Source organism: Oncorhynchus masou, chromosome 28, assembly GCF_036934945.1.
Source record: "Oncorhynchus masou masou isolate Uvic2021 chromosome 28, UVic_Omas_1.1, whole genome shotgun sequence".
NCBI lineage: Eukaryota > Metazoa > Chordata > Actinopteri > Salmoniformes > Salmonidae > Oncorhynchus > Oncorhynchus masou.
This window is the reverse complement of record NC_088239.1, coordinates 14932807-14959497: the sequence shown is the minus strand read 5'-3', so window position 1 is coordinate 14959497 and position 26691 is coordinate 14932807. Positions and strand designations below refer to the sequence as shown.

Here is a 26691-nt window from a genome sequence, read left to right as displayed (position 1 = left end):
AAAAGACATCTCTGTTCTCTCTCCCTGTATGGGGGCCAGCCTGGCCTGCAGCCTATAAGACATCTCTGTTCTCTCCCCCTGTATGGGGGCCAGCCTGGCCTGCAGCCTAAAAGACATCTCTGTTCTCTCCCCCTGCAGGTAAGGTGGAGAGTGTGCCTAAGGGGAAGTTCAGTGTTCCTGTTCTGGATGTGAAGAGTCGACAGCTGGTCCTGGAGGCCAACCAGACTCTGACAATCCACTGCAGGTGAGTCTCTCTGGAGTGAAAGGTTACAGGTCAAATGTGATGGACAGGAGGCTGCTGAGGACAGCTTATTATAATGTCCATAACGGAGGGAATGGAGTGGCACCAAACACAGTGTTTCCATGTATTTGATACCATTCCACAGATTCCGCTCCAGTTATTACCACGAGCCCATCCTCCCCAATCAAGGTGACACTGATTCTGTCCAGATTAGTTTTTGTATCAGGGGCGTCAATCTCATTTTGCCCCATGGGCCGCATTCTGTCTTCACCGAGGTCCGTAGAACCGCACTCAAAATGTGTTATATTTCTTTGCAAAAGATTGTGCTCCCTGACTGTCTAGCATTCGTTGAGATGACTGTTAGTGAGCTGGACAGAGTGGAAATGAAGCTCCTTTATCATTTCTACACAGTTTCAATGTAGTTTTAGTCATTTCAATGTCGATTGAGATGAAACAATTATTTTTATTTTATTTACTTAAATCACCTCGCAGGCCGGTTTGAATGGGCTCTCGGGCCGGATCAAACCCACGGGCTGTATCTTTGACACCCCTGTTTTATATGGACCGCTTTATGGTCAGCTTTTCAGAAGTTGAGGTGCGATGAGAGAGATGGAATGTTTAATGCCATTTTACTTTTGACCAATCAGGGGTCGGTGGGAGCTGTCGTGGGCATTCCCTGGAGGTGTGGCCAGAGATCAGGATAGAATGCGATTGGAAGATTCTCGTTGTGGTAGGCAGAGCCAGCATTACTGCAGCCAACTGACGCTTAGCTCGGCCCAGGCCCAGCACACAGGATCGTTCCGGTGTCGGTACAGTCATCGGACGCTCAGGCAGAGAGCTGTCTATGTCTATGTCACAGGTAAGACGTGCCAAGATGCATCTAACAACTACCAACTCACTCCAGGAGTCTCTCAATGAAGTGCTTTTTACTCCCCCTCTCTAATGGAGTGGTCAGTCTCCCCCTCCCTCCCTCCCCCTCTCTAATGGAGTGGTCAGTCTCCCCCTCCCTCCCCCTCTCTCTCTAATGGAGTGGTCAGTCTCCCCCTCCCTCCCCCTCTCTCTCTAATGGAGTGGTCAGTCTCCCCCTCCCTCCCCCTCTCTAATGGAGTGGTCAGTCTCCCCCTCCCTCCCCCCTCTCTCTCTAATGGAGTGGTCAGTCTCCCCCTCCCTCCCTCCCCCTCTCTAATGGAGTGGTCAGTCTCCCCCTCCCTCCCTCCCCCTCTCTCTCTAATGGAGTGGTCAGTCTCCCCTTCCCTCCCCTCTCTCTCTAATGGAGTGGTCAGTCTCCCCCTCCCTCCCCCTCTCTAATGGAGTGGTCAGTCTCCCCCTCCCTCCCCCTCTCTCTCTAATGGAGTGGTCAGTCTCCCCCTCCCTCCCCCTCTCTCTCTAATGGAGTGGTCAGTCTCCCCCTCCCTCCCCCTCTCTAATGGAGTGGTCAGTCTCCCCCTCCCTCCCCCTCTCTCTCTAATGGAGTGGTCAGTCTCCCCCTCCCTCCCCCTCTCTCTCTAATGGAGTAGTCAGTCTCCCCCTACCTCCCCCTCTCTCTCTCTCTCTCTCTCTCTCTCTCTCTCTCTCTCTCTCTCTCTCTCTCTCTCTCTCTCTCTCTCTCTCATGGAGTGGTCAGTCTCCCCCCTCCCCCTCTCTCTCTCATGGAGTGGTCAGTCTCCCCCCTCCCCCTCTCTCTCCAATGGAGTGGTCAGTCAGTCTCCCCCTCCCTCCCCCCCTCTCTCTAATGGAGTGGTCAGTTGGTCTCCCCTCCCTCTCCCTCTCTCTCTAATGGAGTGGTCAGTCAGTCTCCCCCTCCCTCCCCCCCTCTCTCTAATGGAGTGGTCAGTCGGTCTCCCCCTCCCTCTCCCTCTCTCTCTAATGGAGTGGTCAGTCAGTCTCCCCTCCCTCCCCCTCTCTCTCTAATGGAGTGGTCAGTCAGTCTCCCCCTCCCTCCCCTCTCTCTCTAATGGAGTGGTCAGTCAGTCTCCCCCTCCCTCCCCCCCTCTCTCTAATGGAGTGGTCAGTCGGTCTCCCCCTCCCTCTCCCTCTCTCTCTAATGGAGTGGTCAGTCAGTCTCCCCCTCCCTCCCCCCCTTTCTCTAATGGAGTGGTCAGTCGGTCTCCCCCTCCCTCTCCCTCTCTCTCTAATGGAGTGGTCAGTCAGTCTCTCCCCTCCCTCCCCCTCTCTCTCTAATGGAGTGGTCAGTCAGTCTCCCCCTCCCTCCCCCCCTTTCTCTAATGGAGTGGTCAGTCGGTCTCCCCCTCCCTCTCCCTCTCTCTCTAATGGAGTGGTCAGTCAGTCTCTCCCCTCCCTCCCCCCCTTTCTCTAATGGAGTGGTCAGTCGGTCTCCCCCTCCCTCTCCCTCTCTCTATAATGGAGTGGTCAGTCAGTCTCCCCCCTCTTTCTCTAATGGAGTGGTCAGTCAGTCTCCCCCTCTTTCTCTAATGGAGTGGTCAGTCAGTCTCCCCCTCTTTCTCTAATGCAGTGGTCAGTCAGTCTCCCCCTCCCTCCCCCCCTTTCTCTAATGGAGTGGTCAGTCGGTCTCCCCTTCCTCTCCCTCTCTCTATAATGGAGTGGTCAGTCAGTCTCCCCCTCTTTCTCTAATGGAGTGGTCAGTCAGTCTCCCCCTCTTTCTCTAATGGAGTGGTCAGTCAGTCTCCCCCTCTTTCTCTAATGCAGTGGTCAGTCAGTCTCCCCCTCTTTCTCTAATGGAGTGGTCAGTCAGTCTCCCCCCTCTTTCTCTAATGGAGTGGTCAGTCAGTCTCCCCCTCTTTCTCTAATGGAGTGGTCAGTCAGTCTCTTTCTCGCGCTGTCTCATTGTTTATAGGTTCAGGTTAAACTGGATGTCGTTGGTGCTAAATACAGACCAATGTCAGAGAGACAATTATATCTAAACACTGTTTGTCCCAACAACACATCCTTTGTAATGACTCTGGCACAGTTTCTCCCCCCTAGCCAGTCTCTTTTCTTAGCCTCCCTCTCCCTCTACCAGGTCTATATATAAAACCTTTTCACTTTCATTTACGTGCTACCACGTAAATAGCCCAGCTGCTGAAAGGCTCAGGTTTGGGCAGAGTTTCCCAGGGCACCAGGCTTATCTGTTCCCCTCAGCCCTGCTCACAGCATCCTGTGCTGGAGGACGGGAGAAGAGCCGCAGGGGGCTGGTAGAGGTGGAAGGGAGGCTGGAGGTCTATGGCAGGGGAGGTAGGGGGGACAGTCTGTACAAGGTGGCGGGACTGGAAGGTGGGAGGGTAAGGGAAGTGAAAGAGGATGAAGGCCATTCAGGATTCAGGACCATCCAAGGGCAAAGGAGGTATAGTGAGAGCCCTGTCTGCCCCTCTCTGCCCTTCCCTGTCCTGAGTTGGGCCACTGGGGCAGCTGGCTGAGCATGGAGCTGGGCCAGGGGCCAAAGGAGTGAGAGGAGCCCAGGTCACAGGGTAGGGCTAATGTTTGGCTAACAAGACCCCTGGGGTCCATCAATCACTCCAGCTACCACGTCCATTAGGCGTCCAACTCCATCGCCCTCTCTGCTCTCACCCTCCAGCCCTTTCTTCCCCTCCTGCCCCACTCTTCTCTCACCCTCCTGCCTCACTCTGCTCTCACCCTCCTGCCCCTCCTGCCCCACTCTGCTCACCCTCCGGTCCCTCTTGCCCCACTCTGCTCTCACCCTCCAGCCCTTTCTTCCCCTCCTGCCCCACTCTGCTCTCATCCTCCTGCCCCTCCTGCCCCACTCTGCTCACCCTCCGGTCCCTCTTGCCCCACTCTGCTCTCATCCTCCTGCCCCTCCTGCCCCACTCTGCTCACCCTCCGGTCCCCCTTGCCCCACTCTGCTCACCATCCGGTCCCTCTTGCCCCACTCTGCTCTCATCCTCCTGCCCCTCCTGCCCCACTCTGCTCACCCTCCGGTCCCTCTTGCCCCACTCTGCTCTCATCCTCCTGCCCCTCCTGCCCCACTCTGCTCGCCCTCCGGTCCCTCTTGCCCCACTCTGCTCACCCTCCGGGTCCCTCTTGCCCCACTCTGCTCACCCTCCGGGTCCCTCCTGCCCCACTCTGCTCACCCTCCGGTCCCTCCTGCCCCACTCTGCTCACCCTCCGGGTCCCTCCTGCCCCACTCTGCTCACCCTCCGGTCCCTCCTGCCCCACTCTGCTCACCCTCCGGGTCCCTCCTGCCCCACTCTGCTCATCCTCCGGTCCCTCCTGCCCCACTCTGCTCACCCTCCGGTCCCTCTTGCCCCACTCTGCTCACCCTCCGGTCCCTCCTGCCCCACTCTGCTCACCCTCCGGGTCCCTCCTGCCCCACTCTGCTCACCCTCCGGTCCCTCCTGCCCCACTCTGCTCACCCTCCGGGTCCCTCCTGCCCCACTCTGCTCATCCTCCGGTCCCTCCTGCCCCACTCTGCTCACCCTCCGGTCTCTCTTGCCCCACTCTGCTCACCCTCCGGGTCCCTCCTGCCCCACTCTGCTCACCCTCCGGGTCCCTCCTGCCCCACTTTGCTCACCCTCCGGTCCCTCCTGCCCCACTCTGCTCACCCTCCGGTCCCTCTTGCCCCACTCTGCTCACCCTCCGGTCCCTCTTTCCCCACTCTGCTCACCCTCCGGTCCCTCTTTCCCCACTCTGCTCACCCTCCGGTCCCTCTTGCCCCACTCTGCTCACCCTCCGGTCCCTCCTGCCCCACTCTGCTCACCCTCCGGTCCCTCTTTCCCCACTCTGCTCACCCTCCGGTCCCTCTTGCCCCACTCTGCTCACCCTCCGGTCCCTCTTGCCCCACTCTGCTCACCCTCCGGTCCCTCCTGCCCCACTCTGCTCACCCTCCGGTCCCTCCTGCCCCACTCTGCTCACCCTCCGGTCCCTCTTGCCTCACTCTGCTCACCCTCCGGTCCCTCCTGCCCCACTCTGCTCACCCTCCGGTCCCTCTTGCCCCACTCTGCTCACCCTCTGGTCCCTCTTGCCCCACTCTGCTCACCCTCCGGTCCCTCTTGCCCCACTCTGCTCACCCTCCGGTCCCTCCTGCCCCACTCTGCTCACCCTCCGGTCCCTCTTGTCCCACTCTGCTCACCCTCCGGTCCCTCCTGACCCCTCACCAGCTCCTTTATATGAAATCAAAGCAGCAGGAGGAAGCCCTGCGGTCCAGGCCACTAGTCCTTGGGGTACTTTTGTTCAAATGTTCAGAGATTATGCTTTCCTTGAATAGCACAGTACAGTAGCTGACAAACAATGAGGTGAGCTCCACCCGCCCACATCTTTCAATGGCACAGGGATATTAGAGCACAGGGAAAGAATCGCAATGTATCTGGAAGGAACACAGGCATTTTGATTACCTCTAAACAATCTGTGTGTGTTTATTGTTGACTCCAGATCACTGTTTTCTGAACGGTATTTAGTATGGGTGAGTGTTTGTGTGTTTGTATCTTTGTGCTTATTGTTGATTGCTTTCTGATGAATAGCCATCTATACAATATGTCTGTGTGTGTCCATGCTGGTGTGTTCCTATCCCTAACCTCAGTGATGTGGTTTCAGACAGACAGCGGCCATTTGTGGAGGAGCAGAATAACAGTCCAGACGTTGTGTATATGAAGGAGAGCCAGCCTCTGGTCTTCCCCTGTAGGGTCACCAACCCTGACGCCACTGTCTCATTGGTCAAGGTGAGTTCCCTTCACCCTAGTGCCCAATCAGATTCTATGACACACACACACACACACACACACACACACACATACACACACACACACACACACACACACACACACACACACACACACACACACACACACACACACACACACACACACACACACACACACACACACACACACACACACACACACACACACACACACACACACACACACACACACACCAGGCCCAACAGCAGACCCGCTTGCGTTCACAATTAGTTTTAATAGGTGTAATAGTAAAGACAATAGGCAGCTGGGGAGTTTCAAGTTTGGGGAAGCTTCCAGTTTATCCTACCATTTCTACCCATCTTTTATATGCACATTTTTGTGCAACAGTTTAATTTTAATATTAACATTTTATTTTCTCAGTCATTGTCACGTGGTTAATCATAAAAATCTGAAATAAAATGATAAAAATGTCAAAGTTCAAATTGAACTGAGGTGAGACCAGCAGCCTCTGCCATATGAACACATTGATACACTGTGATCCATGCCAGGACAGCGGAGTCAATCACCACCTTCCGGAGACACCTGAAACCCCACCTCTTCAAGGAATACCTAGGATAGGATAAGTAATCCTTCTCACCCCCCCCCTTAATGACTTAGATGCACTATTGTAAAGTGGCTGTTCCACTGGATGTCAGAAGGTGAATTCACCAATTTGTAAGTCGCTCTGGATAAGAGCGTCTGCTAAATGACTTAAATGTAAATGTAAATTGGCGGCTAAAGAAATGAGCTCATAGAACTCCGAGCCTATAGGCCAATGCAGCAGTAGGCCTGTAACTTCCATCTCAACTAAGTAAAGCTGACAAATAAAAACAGTAGAAAATAACCTGATAAATTCTGCTTCTTTCAATCACAATCATCTCTCTTCTCCACCTGTCTGCCTCCCTTTCTATCTGTCTTGACTTGAGCTATTGTTAGTGAACTGCAACATTGTATAAACTAACCTATTCTGGGCCCTCAGAGTTTCCCACCCAGTGAGCTTTAGACAGACCGCTGTTTTTTAAAATAACATTTCCACTGGCTATATGGGGTCATCAGATCATGATATTTTGCACTTTCACACGGAGGCTTGGTGATTATTGAGGCCGGGGGTGTTGGAAAGATTTTTCTAATACTTAGGAACTATCATTCGCAATTGATGTTACACAAGCCAACGAAGTCTGTTTTTTTGAGAAAAAATAAGTGGTGTACATGGTGAGTTAAGACAATCAGAAATATCACTTTGCCAAATGAGCCCATTCCTACATATACATGTGTTCTGGAGAAAGACGCATCATATCTTCCCCACGCCTTCCTCCTCTTCTTCTTCTTGTCTCAACATTTTAAATGATTCTCAAGACACATTATCCTCACACATACACTATATGACCATAAGTATGTGGACACCTGCTTTCTAACATCATGGGTATTGCTGCCATAACAGCCTCCACTCTTCTGGGAAGGCTTTCCACTTGACGTTGGAACATAGCCGCGGGAACTTGCTTCCATTCAGCCACAAGAGCATCAGTGAGGTCAGGGACTGATGTTGGGCGATTAGGCCTGGCTCGCAGTCGGCGTTCCAATTCATCCCAAAGGTGTTCGATGGGGTTGAGGTCAGGGCTCTGTGCAGGCCAGTCAAGTTCTTCCACACCGATCGCGACAAACTATTTCTGTATAGATCTCGCTTTGTACACGGGGGCATTGTCATGCTGAAACAGGAAAGGGCCCAAACTGTTGCCACAACGTTGGAAGCACGGAATCATCTAGAATGTCATTGCATGCTGTAGTGTTAAGATTTATCTTCACTAGAACTAAGGGGCCTAGCCTGAACCATGAAAAACAGCCCCAGACCATTATTCCTCCTCCATCAAACTTTACAGTTGGCCCTATTCATTAAAGCAGGTAGCGTTCTCCTGGCATCCACCAAATCCAGATGTGTCTGTCCGACTGCCAGATGGTGAAGCGTGATTCATCACTCCAGAGAATGCGTTTCCACTGCTCCAGAATCCAATGGCTGCAAGCTTTACACCACTCCAGCCAACGCTTGGCATTGCTCATGGTGATCTTAGGCTTGTGTGCGGCTGCTCGGCCATGGAAACACATTTCATAAAGCTCCCGACTGCAGTTTTTCTGCTGACGGTACTTCCAGAGGCAGTTTGGAACACGGTAGTGAGTGATTTTTCTTCAGTACTCGGCGCTCCCATTCTGTGTGCTTGTGTGGCCTACCCCTTTGTGGCTGATACATTGTTGCTCCTAGACGTTTCCACTTCACAATAACGGCACTTACAGTTGAGCGGGGCAGCTCTAGCAGGGCAGAATAACAGCACCAGGGCAGCTCAGCAGGGCAGAATAACAACACCAGGGCAGAATAACAGCACCAGGGCAGAATAACAGCACCAGGGCAGCTCTAGCAGGGCAGAATAACAGCACCAGGGCAGCTCTAGCAGGGCAGAATAACAGCACCAGGGCAGCTCCAGCAGGGCAGAATAACAGCACCAGGGCAGCTCTAGCAGGGCAGAATAACAGCACCAGGGCAGCTCTAGCAGGGCAGAATAACAGCACCAGGGCAGCTCTAGCAGGGCAGAATAACAGCACCAGGGCAGAATAACAGCACCAGGGCAGCTCTAGCAGGGCAGAATAACAGCACCAGGGCAGAATAACAGCACTAGGGCAGAATAACAGCACCAGGGCAGCTCTAGCAGGGCAGAATAAAAGCACCAGGGCAGCTCTAGCAGGGCAGAATAACAGCACCAGGGCAGAATAACAGCACCAGGGCAGAATAACAGCACCAGGGCAGCTCTAGCAGGGCAGAATAAAAGCACCAGGGCAGCTCTAGCAGGGCAGAATAACAGCACCAGGGCAGCTCTAGCAGGGCAGAACAACAGCACCAGGGCAGCTCTAGCAGGGCAGAATAACAGCACCAGGGCAGCTCTAGCAGGGTAGAATAACAGCACCAGGGCAGCTCTAGCAGGGCAGAATAACAGCACCAGGGCAGCTCTAGCAGGGCAGAATAACAGCACCAGGGCAGCTCTAGCAGGACAGAAATGTGACAAACTGACTTGTTGGAAGGGTGGCATCCTATGACGGTGCCACGTTGAAAGTCACGGAGCTCTTCAGTAAGGCCATTCTACTGCCTAAGTCATGCTCCCTGGTGAAGTATTTTGAATTATTTTATTTAGACAAGAGTAATTATATAATTTTGGCAAAACATCAATATCCTTTAGGGCAATGCATTCTAACAGTGCACTGTGCACCCGCCAACTTTCCTTTCCAATTCGCAAGAGACTGAAACCAGAGATCCGTATGTAATGACGAGATGCTCATGTCTCCGACCTAACAATGGGATTCTTTGTCCCAAAGGCGGGAAGGCAGGCGAGAAATTTAGGTCTGCATATTATTCCCATAGAAACACATTGGGCTTACAACTGGACAGAATTTGGCAAGAGTGAGCCATCTCGCTTATCCTTTTCCTCTCTGCTGAAACTATATTACCAGAGAAAGCATCAGAGCAAGAAAAACAGCTCCCCTCTACAGTGCATTCAGAAGGTATTCAGACATTTTCCACATTTTGTTACATTACAGCCTTGTTCTAAAATGATTTAAATACATGTTTTTCCTCATCAATCTACAACCAATACCCCATAATGACGAAGCAGAAACAGGTTTTTAGAAATATTATAGAAAAGGGGATTCAGACCCTTTGCTATGAGACTTGAAATTGAGCTCAGTTAGAGCAAATACCAAGCCATGAGGTCGAAGGAATTGTCCGTAGAGCGACGAGACAGGATTGTGTCAGGGCACAGATTTAGGGAAGGTTACCAAAAAATGTCTGCAGCATTGAAGGTCCCCAAGCACACAGTGGCCTCCATCATTCTTAAATGGAAGAAGTTTGGAACCACCAAGACTCTTCCTAGAGCTGGTCGCCCGGCCCAACTGAGCAAAGCAGTGTGGCTGACAGAATCAAGTCACATTCTCCACCTCAACTTCACAATGTCAATAACTCTCACATCCACTTAGTGGCTGCCTGATTCTGCTTCAGACAGCTAGTCAGTGTCTTGTCAAACAAGGAAAGACAACAATATAGTGTTTGTCAGGTACCTCGCTATTTCCACTACTGGCACTCCTGACTACCTCTTAGAACAATACACTCCTCTCTGTTTCTCCATCAACACTCCCATCTGTACACAAGTCACAGGGCGCTTGTTTCTCCTAGGACAGATCATTGTTCTTATCTTGGCAACCGTTCTGCCTTGGAGTGTGCGTGTCCGTTTGTTTGTGTCAGTCTGCGGATGTGTGTGAAAGTGTGAGGATGTGTTTGTGAGTGTTGGTGCCTGAGTGGTGAGTGAGTGTGAGAGTGTAGATAAGTGCAATGAAGTGCAATTTGTATATGCTTGTGTGTGTGTGTGTGTGTGTGTGTGTGTGTGTGTGTGTGTGTGTGTGTGTGTGTGTGTGTGTGTGTGTGTGTGTGTGTGTGTGTGTGTGGGTGTGTGTGTGTGTGTGTGTGTGTGTGTGTGTGTGTGTGTGTGTGTGTGTGTGTTTGTGGCAACGTCTCAGTGTGTCAGAGTTGCCCCTTTTTTACCTCTGTGTTCTGAGTGAGCGGCGCCTGCGGTTTCCTCTGTCGTCCTGTTGGCACTGTTGTTACCCCCGGAGACAGGACATGGGGTCTGGAGTGCCCCCTGTCTCCGCCAACCCTTCCCCCTACTCACACACCCCTCCTCTCCTAAGGCGGTCAGGCTGCCAACCTCCTCCTGATTCCTTAACCAGCTGGTATCCTGGTCAAAGGAAGCTGAGGTGCCAGTAGTAATGGGCAGGACTGACTGAAACTAGCAAGGCAAGGGATGCCCCTCAGGCAAATCTTTTGAGAGTATTATTGTACGTAGATAGCCTCTTCTGTGGAAGAGATTGAACAGTTTGATCAATACAACAACATTCAGGTAGGGTGAGTGGGCTGCTGGCAGTTTATTCATTCATTGTCTTTCCGAGGAGTGTTTCAGGAAATGCTAAAAGTGCAAAATAAATAAACAAACCACTCAGTAATCTCTCACTTTCCTCTCGTCCCTGGCTCTCCCTTCAGGATGTGCCTTGGAATCCGAAACGAAGCGCGGCAGAACACACACACACTGAGGCAGAACACACACGCACTGAGGCAGAACACACAAACACTCTGGCAGAACACACACACACTGAGGCAGAACACACACACACTGAGGCAGAACACACACACACTGAGGCAGAACACACACGCACTGAGGCAGAACACACAAACACTCTGGCAGAACACACAAACACTCTGGCAGAACACACACACACTGAGGCAGAACACACACGCACTGAGGCAGAACACACAAACACTCTGGCAGAACACACACACACTGAGGCAGAACACACACGCACTGAGGCAGAACACACAAACACTCTGGCAGAACACACACACACTGAGGCAGAACACACACACACTGAGGCAGAACACACACACACTGAGGCAGAACACACACGCACTGAGGCAGAACACACAAACACTCTGGCAGAACACACAAACACTCTGGCAGAACACACACACACTGAGGCAGAACACACACGCACTGAGGCAGAACACACAAACACTCTGGCAGAACACACACACACTGAGGCAGAACACACACGCACTGAGGCAGAACACACACGCACTGAGGCAGAACACACAAACACTCTGGCAGAACACACACACACTGAGGCAGAACACACGCACACTGAGGCAGAACACACGCACACTGAGGCAGAACACACGCACACTGGGGCAGAACACACACACACTGAGGCAGAACACACACACACTGAGGCAGAACACACAAACACTCTGGCAGAACACACACACACTGAGGCAGAACACACACGCACTGAGGCAGAACACACACGCACTGAGGCAGAACACACAAACACTCTGGCAGAACACACACACACTGAGGCAGAACACACACACACTGAGGCAGAACACACACACACTGAGGCAGAACACACACACACTGAGGCAGAACACACAAACACTCTGGCAGAACACACACACACTGAGGCAGAACACACACGCACTGAGGCAGAACACACACGCACTGAGGCAGAACACACAAACACTCTGGCAGAACACACACACACTGAGGCAGAACACACGCACACTGAGGCAGAACACACGCACACTGAGGCAGAACACACGCACACTGGGGCAGAACACACACACACTGAGGCAGAACACACGCACACTGAGGTAGAACACACGCACACTGAGGCAGAACACACACACACTGAGGCAGAACACACACACACTTCACTTCTGTTTGCTCTCTATGTTTACGTCCTGCTCCCATCTCCACACAAACGCCCGGCCCTGAGCCACAAAGGTAATTATGCTAAAAATACTCCGTGTTCCCTCGCCCCTCCCTCCATCCGTCCCGATCTGGGCCAGCATTTCGAACATAGAGTCCATCCCACACACACACACTCTGTCATACACTCTGTCACACACTCTGTCACACACTCTGTCACACACACTGGAGTGTGTTTTTTTCCTGGAAGGATTTTGCACTCTGTCTGGATCTTTAATCTGTCCGGCCCACCTTTCAGCCGGGAACAATACCCAGGGGGCCGCTCTCTCTCTCTCTGCAGCCGTGAAAGTGACCCGTTCAGGCGAGGGGAGAGGAGAGGAGGTGTAGCATAACCTAGGGGTCCAATCCAGTCCAGTCTGAGTGTCTATATCCTGTAGTAACAGAATGTGAGCAGATGGACTGGAGTCACGTTTCTACATCCTGACATTTCTCTCACCCTCCAACCCACCTCAAACCACTCTCCACCCCTCTCCACCCCCTCAACCTGTCTCCACCCCCTTCACCCCTTCAACTCACCTCTACCCCTCAACCCCCCTCCACCCCTCTCCACCACCCTCAACCCCTCTCCGCCCCTCTCCACCCCCCTCAACCTCTCTCGACCCCCCTCAACCCCTCTCCACCCCCCTCAACCCCTCTCCACCCCAGTTAACACTGGGGAGGCTATGAGCTAGTTAAACTGGGGGGGGGGCTATCAGCTAGTTAACACTAGGGGGCTATCAGCTAGTTAACACTGGGGGGGGGCTATCAGCTAGTTAACACTAGGGGGCTATCTGCTAGTTAACACTGGGGGTGGGGTGGGGGGTATCAGCTAGTTAACACGGGGGCTATCAGCTAGTTAACACTGGGGGGCTATCAGTTAGTTAACACTTGGGGCTATCAGCTAGTTAACACTAGGGGGCTATCTGCTAGTTAACACTGGGGGTGGGGTGGGGGGTATCAGCTAGTTAACACTAGGGGGCTATCAGCTAGTTAACACTGGGGGTGGGGTGGGGGTATCAGCTAGTTAACACGGGGGCTATCAGCTAGTTAACACTGGGGGGCTATCAGTTAGTTAACACTTGGGGCTATCAGCTAGTTAACACTAGGGGGCTATCTGCTAGTTAACACTGGGGGTGGGGTGGGGGGTATCAGCTAGTTAACACTAGGGGGCTATCAGCTAGTTAACACTGGGGGTGGGGTGGGGGTATCAGCTAGTTAACACGGGGCTATCAGCTAGTTAACACTGGGGGGCTATCAGCTAGTTAACACTGAGGGTGGGAGCTATCAGTTAGTTAACACTTGGGGCTATCAGCTAGTTAACACGGGGGCTATCAGCTAGTTAACACTGGGGGTGGGGTGGGGGGTATCAGCTAGTTAACACTAGGGGGCTATCAGCTAGTTAACACTGGGGGTGGGGTGGGGGGTATCAGCTAGTTAACACGGGGGCTATCAGCTAGTTAACACTGGGGGGCTATCAGCTAGTTAACACTGAGGGTGGGAGCTATCAGTTAGTTAACACTTGGGGCTATCAGCTAGTTAACACGGGGGCTATCAGCTAGTTAACACTGAGGGTGGGAGCTATCAGTTAGTTAACACTTGGGGCTATCAGCTAGTTAACACTTGGGGCTATAAGATAGTTAACACTTGGGGCTATCTGCTAGTTAACACTGGGGGTGGGGGGCTATCAGCTAGTTAACACTGGGGGTGGGGGGGCTATCAGCTAGTTAACACTGGGGGTGGGGGGCTATCAGCTAGTTAACACTGGGGGCTATCAGCTAGTTAACGCTGGGGGTGGGGGGGCTATCAGCTAGTTAACACTGGGGGTGGGGGGCTATCAGCTAGTTAACACTAGGGGGCTATCAGCTAGTTAACACTGGGGGTGGGGTGGGGGGTATCAGCTAGTTAACACGGGGGCTATCAGCTAGTTAACACTGGGGGGCTATCAGCTAGTTAACACTGAGGGTGGGAGCTATCAGTTAGTTAACACTTGGGGCTATCAGCTAGTTAACACGGTGGGTGGGGGTATCAGCTAGTTAACACGGGGGCTATCAGCTAGTTAACACTGAGGGTGGGAGCTATCAGTTAGTTAACACTTGAGGCTATCAGCTAGTTAACACTTGGGGCTATCAGATAGTTAACACTTGGGGCTATCTGCTAGTTAACACTGGGGGTGGGGGGCTATCAGCTAGTTAACGCTGGGGGTGGGGGGGCTATCAGCTAGTTAACACTGGGGGTGGGGGGCTATCAGCTAGTTAACCCTGGGGGCTATCAGCTAGTTAACGCTGAGGGTGGGGGGCTATCAGCTAGTTAACACTGGGGGTGGGGGGCTATCAGCTAGTTAACATTAGGGGGCTATCAGCTAGTTAACACTGGGGGTGGGGGGGCTATCAGCTAGTTAACACTGGTGGTGGGGGTCTATCAGCTAGTTAACATTGGGGGTGGGGGGCTATCAGCTAGTTAACACTGGGGGTGGGGGGGCTATCAGCTAGTTAACCCTGGGGGTGGGGGGGCAATCAGCTAGTTAACGCTTGGGGTGGGGGGCTATCAGCTAGTTAACACTGGAGGTGGGAGGGCTATCAGCTAGTTAACACTGGGGGCTATCAGCTAGTTAACGCTGGGGGTGGGGGGGCTATCAGCTAGTTAACACTGGTGGTGGGGGGGCTATCAGCTAGTTAACATTGGGGGTTGGGGGGACTATCAGCTAGTTAACACTGGGGGTGGGGGGGCTATCAGCTAGTTAACACTGGGGGTGGGGGGTCCACCTGTTCCCTGAGAAAGTGCAGGATGCTTCCACTGGGTAACAGTAGTTTCCTCAAGTCTGCCTCCTCCAAGAAAACAACCCCGTTACACAATACTCTGTCTCCACAGTAACACAATACTCTATCTCCACAGTAACACAATACTCTATCTCCACAGTAACACAATACTCTGTCTCCACAGTAACACAATACTCTATCTCCACAGTAACACAATACTCTATCTCCACAGTAACACAATACTCTATCTCCACAGTAACACAATACTCTGTCTCCACAGTAACACAATACTCTATCTCCACAGTAACACAATACTCTATCTCCACAGTAACACAATACTCTATCTCCACAGTAACACAATACTCTGTCTCCACAGTAACACAATACTCTATCTCCACAGTAACACAATACTCTATCTCCACAGTAACACAATACTCTATCTCCACAGTAACACAATACTCTGTCTCCACAGTAACACAATACTCTGTCTCCACAGTAACACAATACTCTATCTCCACAGTAACACAATACTCTATCTCCACAGTAACACAATACTCTGTCTCCACAGTAACACAATACTCTATCTCCACAGTAACACAATACTCTATCTCCACAGTAACACAATACTCTATCTCCACAGTAACACAATACTCTGTCTCCACAGTAACACAATACTCTATCTCCACAGTAACACAATACTCTGTCTCCACAGTAACACAATACTCTATCTCCACAGTAACACAATACTCTATCTCCACAGTAACACAATACTCTGTCTCCACAGTAACACAATACTCTGTCTCCACAGTAACACAATACTCTGTCTCCACAGTAACACAATACTCTGTCTCCACAGTAACACAATACTCTGTCTCCACAGTAACACAATACTCTATCTCCACAGTAACGCAATACTCTGTCTCCACAGTAACACAATACTCTGTCTCCACAGTAACACAATACTCTGTCTCCACAGTAACACAATACTCTGTCTCTATTGTAACTTCAAACTCTGTCTCCACAGTAACACAAGACTCTGTCTCTATTGTAACTCCAGACTCTGTCTCCACAGTAACACAATACTCTGACTCCACAGTAACACAATACTATGTCTTTACGGTAACACAAGACTCTATCTCCACAGCAACACAAGACTGTCTCCACAGTTACTCCAGATTCTGTCTCCACAGTAACACAATATTCTGTCTCCTCAGTAACACAAGATTCTGTCTCCACAGTAACACAAGCTTCTGTCTCTATTGTAACTCCAGACTCTGTCTCCACAGTAACACAAGACTCTGTCTCTATTGTAACACAAGACTCTGTCTCTATTGTAACTCCAGACTCTGTCTCCACAATAACACAATACTCTGTCTCTATTGTAACTTCAAACTCTGCCTCCACAGTAACACAAGACTCTGTCTCCACAGTAACACAAGACTCTGTCTCTATTGTAACTCCAGACTCTGTCTCCACAGTAACACAATACCTCTGTCTCTATTGTAACTCCAGACTCTGTCTCCACAGTAACACAATACCTCTGTCTCCACAGTAACACAATACTCTGTCTCCACAGTAACACAAGACTATGTCTCTATTGTAACTCAAGACTCTGTCTCTACAGTAACACAATACTCTGTCTCTATTGTAACTTCAGACTCTGTCTCCACAGTAACACAATACTCTGTCTCTATTGTAATTTCAGACTCTGTCTCCACAGTAACACAATACTCTGTCTCTATTGTAACTTCAGACTCTGTCTCCACAGTAACACAATACTCTGTCTCTATTGTAATTTCAGACTCTGTCTCCACAGTAACACAATACTCTATCTATATTGTAACTCCAGACTCTGTTACCACAGTAACACAAGTCTCTGTCTATATTGTAACTCCAGACTCTATCTATATTGTAACTCCAGACTCTGTCTCTATTCTAACTCCAGACTCTGTCTCCACAGTAACATAAGACTCTGTTACCACAGTAACACAAGTCTCTGTCTCTATTGTAACTCCAGACTCTATCTATATTGTAACTCCAGACTCTGTCTCTATTGTAACTCCAGACTCTGTCTCTATTGTAACTCCAGACTCTGTCTCTATTGTAACTCCAGACTCTGTCTCTATTGTAACTCCAGACTCTGTCTCTATTGTAACTCCAGACTCTGTCTCTATTGTAACTCCAGACTCTGTCTCTATTGTAACTCCAGAATCTGTCCCTATTGTAACTCTAGACTCTGTCTCTATTGTAACTCCAGACTCTATCTATATTGTAACTCCAGACTCTGTCTCCACAGTAACACAACTCTGTCTCTATTGTGACTCCAGACTCTATCTATATTGTAACTCCAGACTCTGTCTCCACAGTAACACAAGACTCTGTCTCTATTGTGACTCCAGACTCTATCTATATTGTAACTCCAGACTCTGTCTCCACAGTAACACAAGACTCTGTCTCTATTGTAACTCCAGACTCTATCTATATTGTAACTCCAGACTCTGTCTCCACAGTAACACAAGACTCTGTCTCTATTGTGACTCCAGACTGTCTCCACAGACAGAGTCCACATCAGCAGGGTGAAATGTCTGTACATTTGCGTAATGTCAGTGTCTGTTGTTGAGAGCGTATTGTGAGGTTGTCAACTTTGTTTAATTTTATTTTAGCAATAATGTTCATCATACATTTACCACTGTGGCCTCATGTTAGTCCTTATCAGCCCTCATGTTGTTCTGTTTTGTTGTGTGTTCATGATTTGCTCAGGAGTTGTGTGTGCAGTGTTGCTTTTGTGTGACTGTTGGTATGGTTGTGTTGTGTTCAGGATGTGGTCGTGGTTCTGAACAGCTCATGACACGATTGTGTTGAGTTCATGATTGGTTGGTGGTTGAGATAAGAAAATAGTTTTAGTTGTGGTTGAGTTCATGATGTACCTGTTTTCTGAACACTGAATGCAAGTTGACCATATTCCAGAAGCAGACATTGCTTCTGTGTGACGTTGCTTTTATGAGACCGTTTTTATGGTTGTGACGGTGTGTGTTCATGTCTCCAGTTTCCTGACCAGGAGTTGACCCCAGACCAGAGGAACATAGTGTGGAACAGCAGACAGGGCTTCCTCATCCACAGCCCCACCTACTTCTACATCGGCCTGTTCTCCTGCAAGACCTCTGTCAACGGGACCACGCACTCCCTCAATTACCTCACACACAGACAAGGTGATCACACATGCACATACAGGCACACACACAAACACACACACCTAATGAAAAAAATCCAGTAAATTTTATAAATTGCAAATATTCAAATATCTTATCCCCACTCCTGTCCCAGTGAATAAGATCATGAAGGTATATCTGAACAGTACCAGTCCAGTGCAGTCTCTACAGGGGGAGAGTCTGGCCATCAACTGTACTGTCACTGCAGAGTGGAACAGCAGAGTGTCCATCAGCTGGGACTACCCTGGACAGGTAGAACCTTATGAAGAACACTACAATTATGGCATACACTACTAAGAAGTGCACTATGTTACAGTATGCAGTACTGTATGTAGAATAACTTCACCATCTGACTACTTGTTCTGTCTGACTATCTCTCCCTGTCCGTCTCACTATCTCCATCTTACTCTTTCTCTCCCTGTCCGTCTCACTATCTACATCTTACTCTACCTGACCCCTTCCTCCCTCTCTCCTTCTTTCTCTACCTCTCCCTGTTCCTCTCTCTCTCCATATTTCTCTACCTCTCCCCTCCCTCTCTCTCTCCTTCTTTCTCTACCTCCCTCCCTCCCTCCCTCTGTCTTTCTCCACCTCTCCCCCTTCCTCTCTCTCTCCATCTCTCCCCCTTTCTCTCTCTCTCTCTCCATCTTTCTCCACCTCTCCCCTTCCTCTCTCTCTTTTTCTTTCTCTACCTCTCCCCTCCCTCTCTCTCTACCCCTCCCTCCCTCCCTCTTATATCTGAATAATATCTCTACCTCACTGCCTCCCTCCCTCTCTCCATCTTTCTCTACCTCTCTCCCTCCCTCTCTGTCTTTCCCTACATCCCTCCCTCCCTCTCTGTCTTTCTCTACCCCTCCTCCCTCTCTCTCCCCTCAGGCCAACAGGTCAGCCATAGTCAGTAGGTGGATCATGGCCAGTAAATTTCACATGGTGTTCTACAGTATTCTGTCCATCCCCAAACTCCACCGCTCTGACAGAGGGCTTTATATCTGCCGAGTGACCAGTGGACCAGTCAGTCGAGAGACTAACGTATCTGTCACAGTCTATGGTGAGTCAAAATAAACGTAATACTTCCCACCTCTGTGACAAATTCATTGATGGTAAACACCCACTTATGCAGTAAGAATATGAATCACAACCCTCCCCTGTATCACTATCTGTAATATGTCATTAATGCGTGATATCCTGTGTGTGTGTGTGTGTGTGTGTGTGTGTGTGTGTGTGTGTGTGTGTGTGTGTGTGTGTGTGTGTGTGTGTGTGTGTGTGTGTGTGTGTGTGTGTGTGTGTGTGTGTGTGTGTGTGTGTGTGTGTGTGTGTGTGTGTGTGTGTGTGCGCTTGTCTGTCTGTCTGTTTATCCTCCCAGACCGTCCCTTTATCCGTCTGAAGCCCAGACAGGGGGCTGAAGTGGAGGCTCATGCAGGACAGAAGTCATACCGTCTCTCCCCCAAACTACGAGCCTTCCCTGCCCCCGAAGTCATCTGGTAAGAACTTACAGACTGTCAGCTAGCCTGCACACTATCCTACACTACCTTACACAATCCTACACTATCTTACACACTATGCTACACTATCCTACACTACCCTACACTATCATACACCACCCTGCACTATCCTACACCATCAAACACCACCCTACACTGCCCTACACTACCCTACACTATCCTACACTACCCTATACTATCTTACACTACCATACACTACCCTACACTATCATACACTATCATACACTATCCTACACTATCCCACACTATCATACACTATCATACACTATCTTACACACTATCCTATACTATCCTACACTATCACACACCACCCTGCACTGCCCTACACTAATCTACACTGTCCTACACTATCATACGCGATCCCACACTATCCTACACTATTCTGCACTGCCCTACACTACCCTATACTATCATACACTATCCTATACTACCCTATACTATCCTACACTACCCTACACTACCCTATACTATCCTACACTACCATACACTACCCTATACTATCCTACACATACCCTACACTACCCTATACTATCCTACACTACCCTATACTATCGTACCCTACACTACCCTATACTATCGTACACTACCCTACACTACCCTATACTATCATACACTACCCTACACTACCCTATACTATCCTACACTACCCTATACTATCGTACACTACCCTACACTACCTTATACTATCGTACACTACCCTACACTACCCTATACTATCATACACTACCCTATACTATCCTACACTACCCTACACTATCCTACACTACCATACACTACCCTATACTATCCTACACTACCCTATACTATCCTACACTACCCTATACTATCGTACACTACCCTACACTACCCTATACTACCCTACACTACCCTATACTATCCTACACTACCCTACACTACCCTATACTACCCTACACTACCCTATACTATCCTACACTACCCTACACTACCCTATACTATCCTATACTACCCTATACTACCCTACACTATCCTACACTACCCTATACTACCCTACACTACCCTACACTATCCTACACTACCCTACACTACCCTATACTACCCTACACTACCCTATACTATCCTACACTACCCTACACTACCCTATACTACCCTACACTACCCTATACTATCCTACACTACCCTACACTACCCTATACTATCCTACACTACCCTATACTATCATACACTACCCTATACTACCCTACACTACCCTATACTATCGTACACTACCCTACACTACCCTATACTATCCTATACTACCCTACACTACCCTATACTATCCTACACTACCCTATACTATCATACACTACCCTATACTACCCTACACTACCCTATACTATCATACACTACCCTATACTACCCTACACTACCCTATACTACCCTACACTACCCTATACTATCATACACTACCCTATACTACCCTATACTACCCTATACTATCGTACACTACCATACACTATCCTACACTACCCTATACTATCATACACTACCCTATACTACCCTACACTACCCTATACTACCCTACACTACCCTATACTACCCTACACTACCCTATACTATCCTACACTATCCTACACTACCCTATACTATCCTACACTACCCTATACTATCATACACTACCCTACACTACCCTATACTATCCTACACTACCCTACAGTACCCTATACTACCCTACACTACCCTATACTATCCTACACTACCTTACACTACCCTATACTACCCTATACTATCGTACACTACCCTACACTACCCTATACTATCGTACACTACCCTACACTACCCTATACTATCCTACACTACCATACACTATCCTACACTACCCTACACTATCCTACACTACCCTATACTATCGTACACTACCATACACTATCCTACACTACCCTATACTATCGTACACTACCCTACACTACCCTATACTATCCTACACTACCATACACTACCCTATACTATCCTACACTACCATACACTATCCTACACTACCCTACACTATCCTACACTACCCTATACTATCATACACTACCCTATACTACCCTACACTACCCTATACTACCCTATACTATCATACACTACCCTACACTACCCTATACTATCCTACACTACCCTACAGTACCCTATACTACCCTACACTACCCTATACTATCCTACACTACCTTACACTACCCTATACTACCCTATACTATCGTACACTACCCTACACTACCCTATACTATCGTACACTACCCTACACTACCCTATACTATCCTACACTACCATACACTATCCTACACTACCCTACACTATCCTACACTACCCTATACTATCGTACACTACCATACACTATCCTACACTACCCTATACTATCGTACACTACCCTACACTACCCTATACTATCCTACACTACCATACACTACCCTATACTATCCTACAATACCATACACTATCCTACACTACCCTACACTATCCTACACTACCCTATACTATCGTACACTACCATACACTATCCTACACTACCCTATACTATCGTACACTACCCTACACTACCCTATACTATCCTACACTACCATACACTACCCTATACTATCCTACACTACCATACACTATCCTACACTACCCTATACTATCGTACACTACCCTACACTACCCTATACTATCGTACACTACCCTACACTACCCTACACTATGCTACACTACCCTATACTATCGTACACTACCCTACACTATCCTACACTACCCTATACTATCGTACACTACCCTACACTACCCTATACTATCCTACACTACCATACACTACCCTATACTATCGTACACTACCATACACTATCCTACACTACCCTATACTATCGTACACTACCCTACACTACCCTATACTATCCTACACACTACCATACACTATCCTACACCACCCTACACTATCCTACACTACCCTATACTATCGTACACTACCATACACTATCCTACACTACCCTATACTATCGTACACTACCCTACACTACCCTATACTATCCTACACTACCATACACTACCCTATACTATCCTACACTACCATACACTATCCTACACTACCCTACACTATCCTACACTACCCTATACTATCATACACTACCCTATACTACCCTACACTACCCTATACTACCCTATACTATCATACACTACCCTACACTACCCTATACTATCCTACACTACCCTACAGTACCCTATACTACCCTACACTACCCTATACTATCCTACACTACCTTACACTACCCTATACTACCCTATACTATCGTACACTACCCTACACTACCCTATACTATCGTACACTACCCTACACTACCCTATACTATCCTACACTACCATACACTATCCTACACTACCCTACACTATCCTACACTACCCTATACTATCGTACACTACCATACACTATCCTACACTACCCTATACTATCGTACACTACCCTACACTACCCTATACTATCCTACACTACCATACACTACCCTATACTATCCTACAATACCATACACTATCCTACACTACCCTACACTATCCTACACTACCCTATACTATCGTACACTACCATACACTATCCTACACTACCCTATACTATCGTACACTACCCTACACTACCCTATACTATCCTACACTACCATACACTACCCTATACTATCCTACACTACCATACACTATCCTACACTACCCTATACTATCGTACACTACCCTACACTACCCTATACTATCGTACACTACCCTACACTACCCTACACTATGCTACACTACCCTATACTATCGTACACTACCATACACTATCCTACACTACCCTATACTATCGTACACTACCCTACACTACCCTATACTATCCTACACTACCATACACTACCCTATACTATCGTACACTACCATACACTATCCTACACTACCCTATACTATCGTACACTACCCTACACTACCCTATACTATCCTACACTACCATACACTATCCTACACCACCCTACACTATCCTACACTACCCTATACTATCGTACACTACCATACACTATCCTACACTACCCTATACTATCGTACACTACCCTACACTACCCTATACTATCCTACACTACCATACACTACCCTACACTACCCTATACTATCCTACACTACCATACACTACCCTACACTACCCTATACTACCCTATACTATCCTACACTACCCTACACTACCATACACTATCCTACACTACCCTATACTATCGTACACTACCCTACACTACCCTATACTATCGTACACTACCCTACACTACCCTATACTATCCTACACTACCCTACACTACCATACACTATCCTACACTACCCTATACTATCCTACACTACCCTACACTACCATACACTATCCTACACTACCCTATACTATCGTACACTACCCTACACTACCCTATACTATCCTACACTACCCTACACTACCCTATACTATCTTACACTACCCTACACTACCCTATACTATCCTACACTACCTTATACTATCGTACACTACCCTACACTACCCTATACTATCGTACACTACCCTACACTACCCTATACTATCTTACACTACCCTACACTACCATACACTACCCTACACTACCCTATACTATCCTACACTACCCTACACTACCCTATACTATCTTACACTACCCTACACTACCCTATACTATCCTACACTACCCTATACTATCCTACACTACCCTACACTACCCTGTACTATCTTATACTACCCTACACTACCCTATACTATCCTACACTACCCTATACTATCGTACACTACCCTACACTACCCTATACTATCCTATACTACCCTACACTACCCTATACTATCATACACTACCCTATACTATCCTACACTACCATACACTATCCTACACTACCCTATACTATCCTACACTACCATACACTATCCTACACTACCCTATACTATCCTACACTACCCTATACTACCCTACACTACCCTATACTACCCTACACTACCCTATACTACCCTACACTACCCTATACTACCCTACACTATCATACACTACCTTACACTACCCTATACTATCCTACACTACCCTATACTACCCTACACTACCCTATACTACCCTACACTACCCTACACTACCCTATACTACCCTACACTACCCTATACTATCCTACACTACCCTACACTACCCTATACTACCCTACACAACCCTATACTATCCTATACTACCCTACACTACCCTATACTATCCTACACTACCCTACACTACCCTATACTACCCTACACTACCCTATACTATCCTACACTACCCTACACTACCCTACACAACCCTATATTATCCTATACTACCCTACACTATCCTACACTACCCTACACTACCCTATACTACCCTACACTACCCTATACTATCCTACACTACCCTATACTATCATACACTACCCTACACTACCCTATACTATCCTACACTACCCTACACTACCCTACACTACCCTATACTATCCTACACTACCCTATACTATCCTACACTACCCTATACTATCATACACTACCCTACACTACCCTATACTATCCTACACTACCATACACTACCTTACACTACCCTATACTACCCTATACTATCGTACACTACCCTACACTACCCTATACTATCGTACACTACCCTACACTACCCTATACTATCCTACACTACCATACACTATCCTACACTACCCTACACTATCCTACACTACCCTATACTATCGTACACTACCATACACTATCCTACACTACCCTATACTATCGTACACTACCCTACACTACCCTATACTATCCTACACTACCCTACACTACCCTATACTACCCTACACAACCCTATACTATCCTATACTACCCTACACTATCCTACACTACCCTACACTACCCTATACTATCCAATACTACCCTACACTATCCTACACTACCATACACTATCCTACACTACCCTACACTATCCTACACTACCCTATACTACCCTACACTACCATACACTATCCTACACTACCCTATACTATCCTACACTACCCTATACTACCCTACACTACCCTATACTACCCTACACTACCCTACACTACCCTATACTACCCTACACTACCCTATACTATCCTACACTACCCTACACTACCCTATACTACCCTACACAACCCTATACTATCCTATACTACCCTACACTACCCTATACTATCCTACACTACCCTACACTACCCTATACTACCCTACACTACCCTATACTATCCTACACTACCCTACACTACCCTATACTACCCTACACTACCCTACACTACCCTATACTACCCTACACTACCCTATACTATCCTACACTACCCTACACTACCCTATACTACCCTACACAACCCTATACTATCCTATACTACCCTACACTACCCTATACTATCCTACACTACCCTACACTACCCTATACTACCCTACACTACCCTATACTATCCTACACTACCCTACACTACCCTATACTACCCTACACAACCCTATACTATCCTATACTACCCTACACTATCCTACACTACCCTACACTACCCTATACTACCCTACACTACCCTATACTATCCTACACTACCCTATACTATCATACACTACCCTACACTACCCTATACTATCCTACACTACCCTACACTACCCTATACTATCCTACACTACCATACACTACCCTACACTACCCTACACTACCCTATACTATCCTACACTACCCTATACTATCCTACACTACCCTATACTATCATACACTACCCTACACTACCCTATACTATCCTACACTACCATACACTACCTTACACTACCCTATACTACCCTATACTATCGTACACTACCCTACACTACCCTATACTATCCTACACTACCATACACTATCCTACACTACCCTACACTATCCTACACTACCCTATACTATCGTACACTACCATACACTATCCTACACTACCCTATACTATCGTACACTACCCTACACTACCCTATACTATCCTACACTACCATACACTACCCTATACTATCCTACACTACCATACACTATCCTACACTACCCTACACTATCCTACACTACCCTATACTATCGTA

The 26691-nt window shown here is 48.3% G+C and overlaps 1 protein-coding gene across 4 annotated transcripts in view; it reads left to right on the top strand.

Moving 5' to 3' along the window:
• LOC135517236 (vascular endothelial growth factor receptor 1-like) overlaps positions 1–26691 on the top strand; it is an 80797-nt gene that overhangs the window by 7244 nt on the left and 46862 nt on the right. For 3 of the 4 annotated variants that reach the window (XM_064941353.1, XM_064941355.1, XM_064941356.1), the window contains exons 2-8: positions 139–244; positions 889–1100; positions 5747–5871; positions 18027–18189; positions 18305–18441; positions 19063–19234; positions 19550–19667. In XM_064941353.1, coding sequence (XP_064797425.1) covers positions 139–244; positions 889–1100; positions 5747–5871; positions 18027–18189; positions 18305–18441; positions 19063–19234; positions 19550–19667 — 1033 coding nt within the window. Of the gene's footprint in view, positions 1–138; positions 245–888; positions 1101–5746; positions 5872–18026; positions 18190–18304; positions 18442–19062; positions 19235–19549; positions 19668–26691 lie in introns of those variants that run through there. The other variant, XM_064941354.1, reaches the window with a different exon arrangement.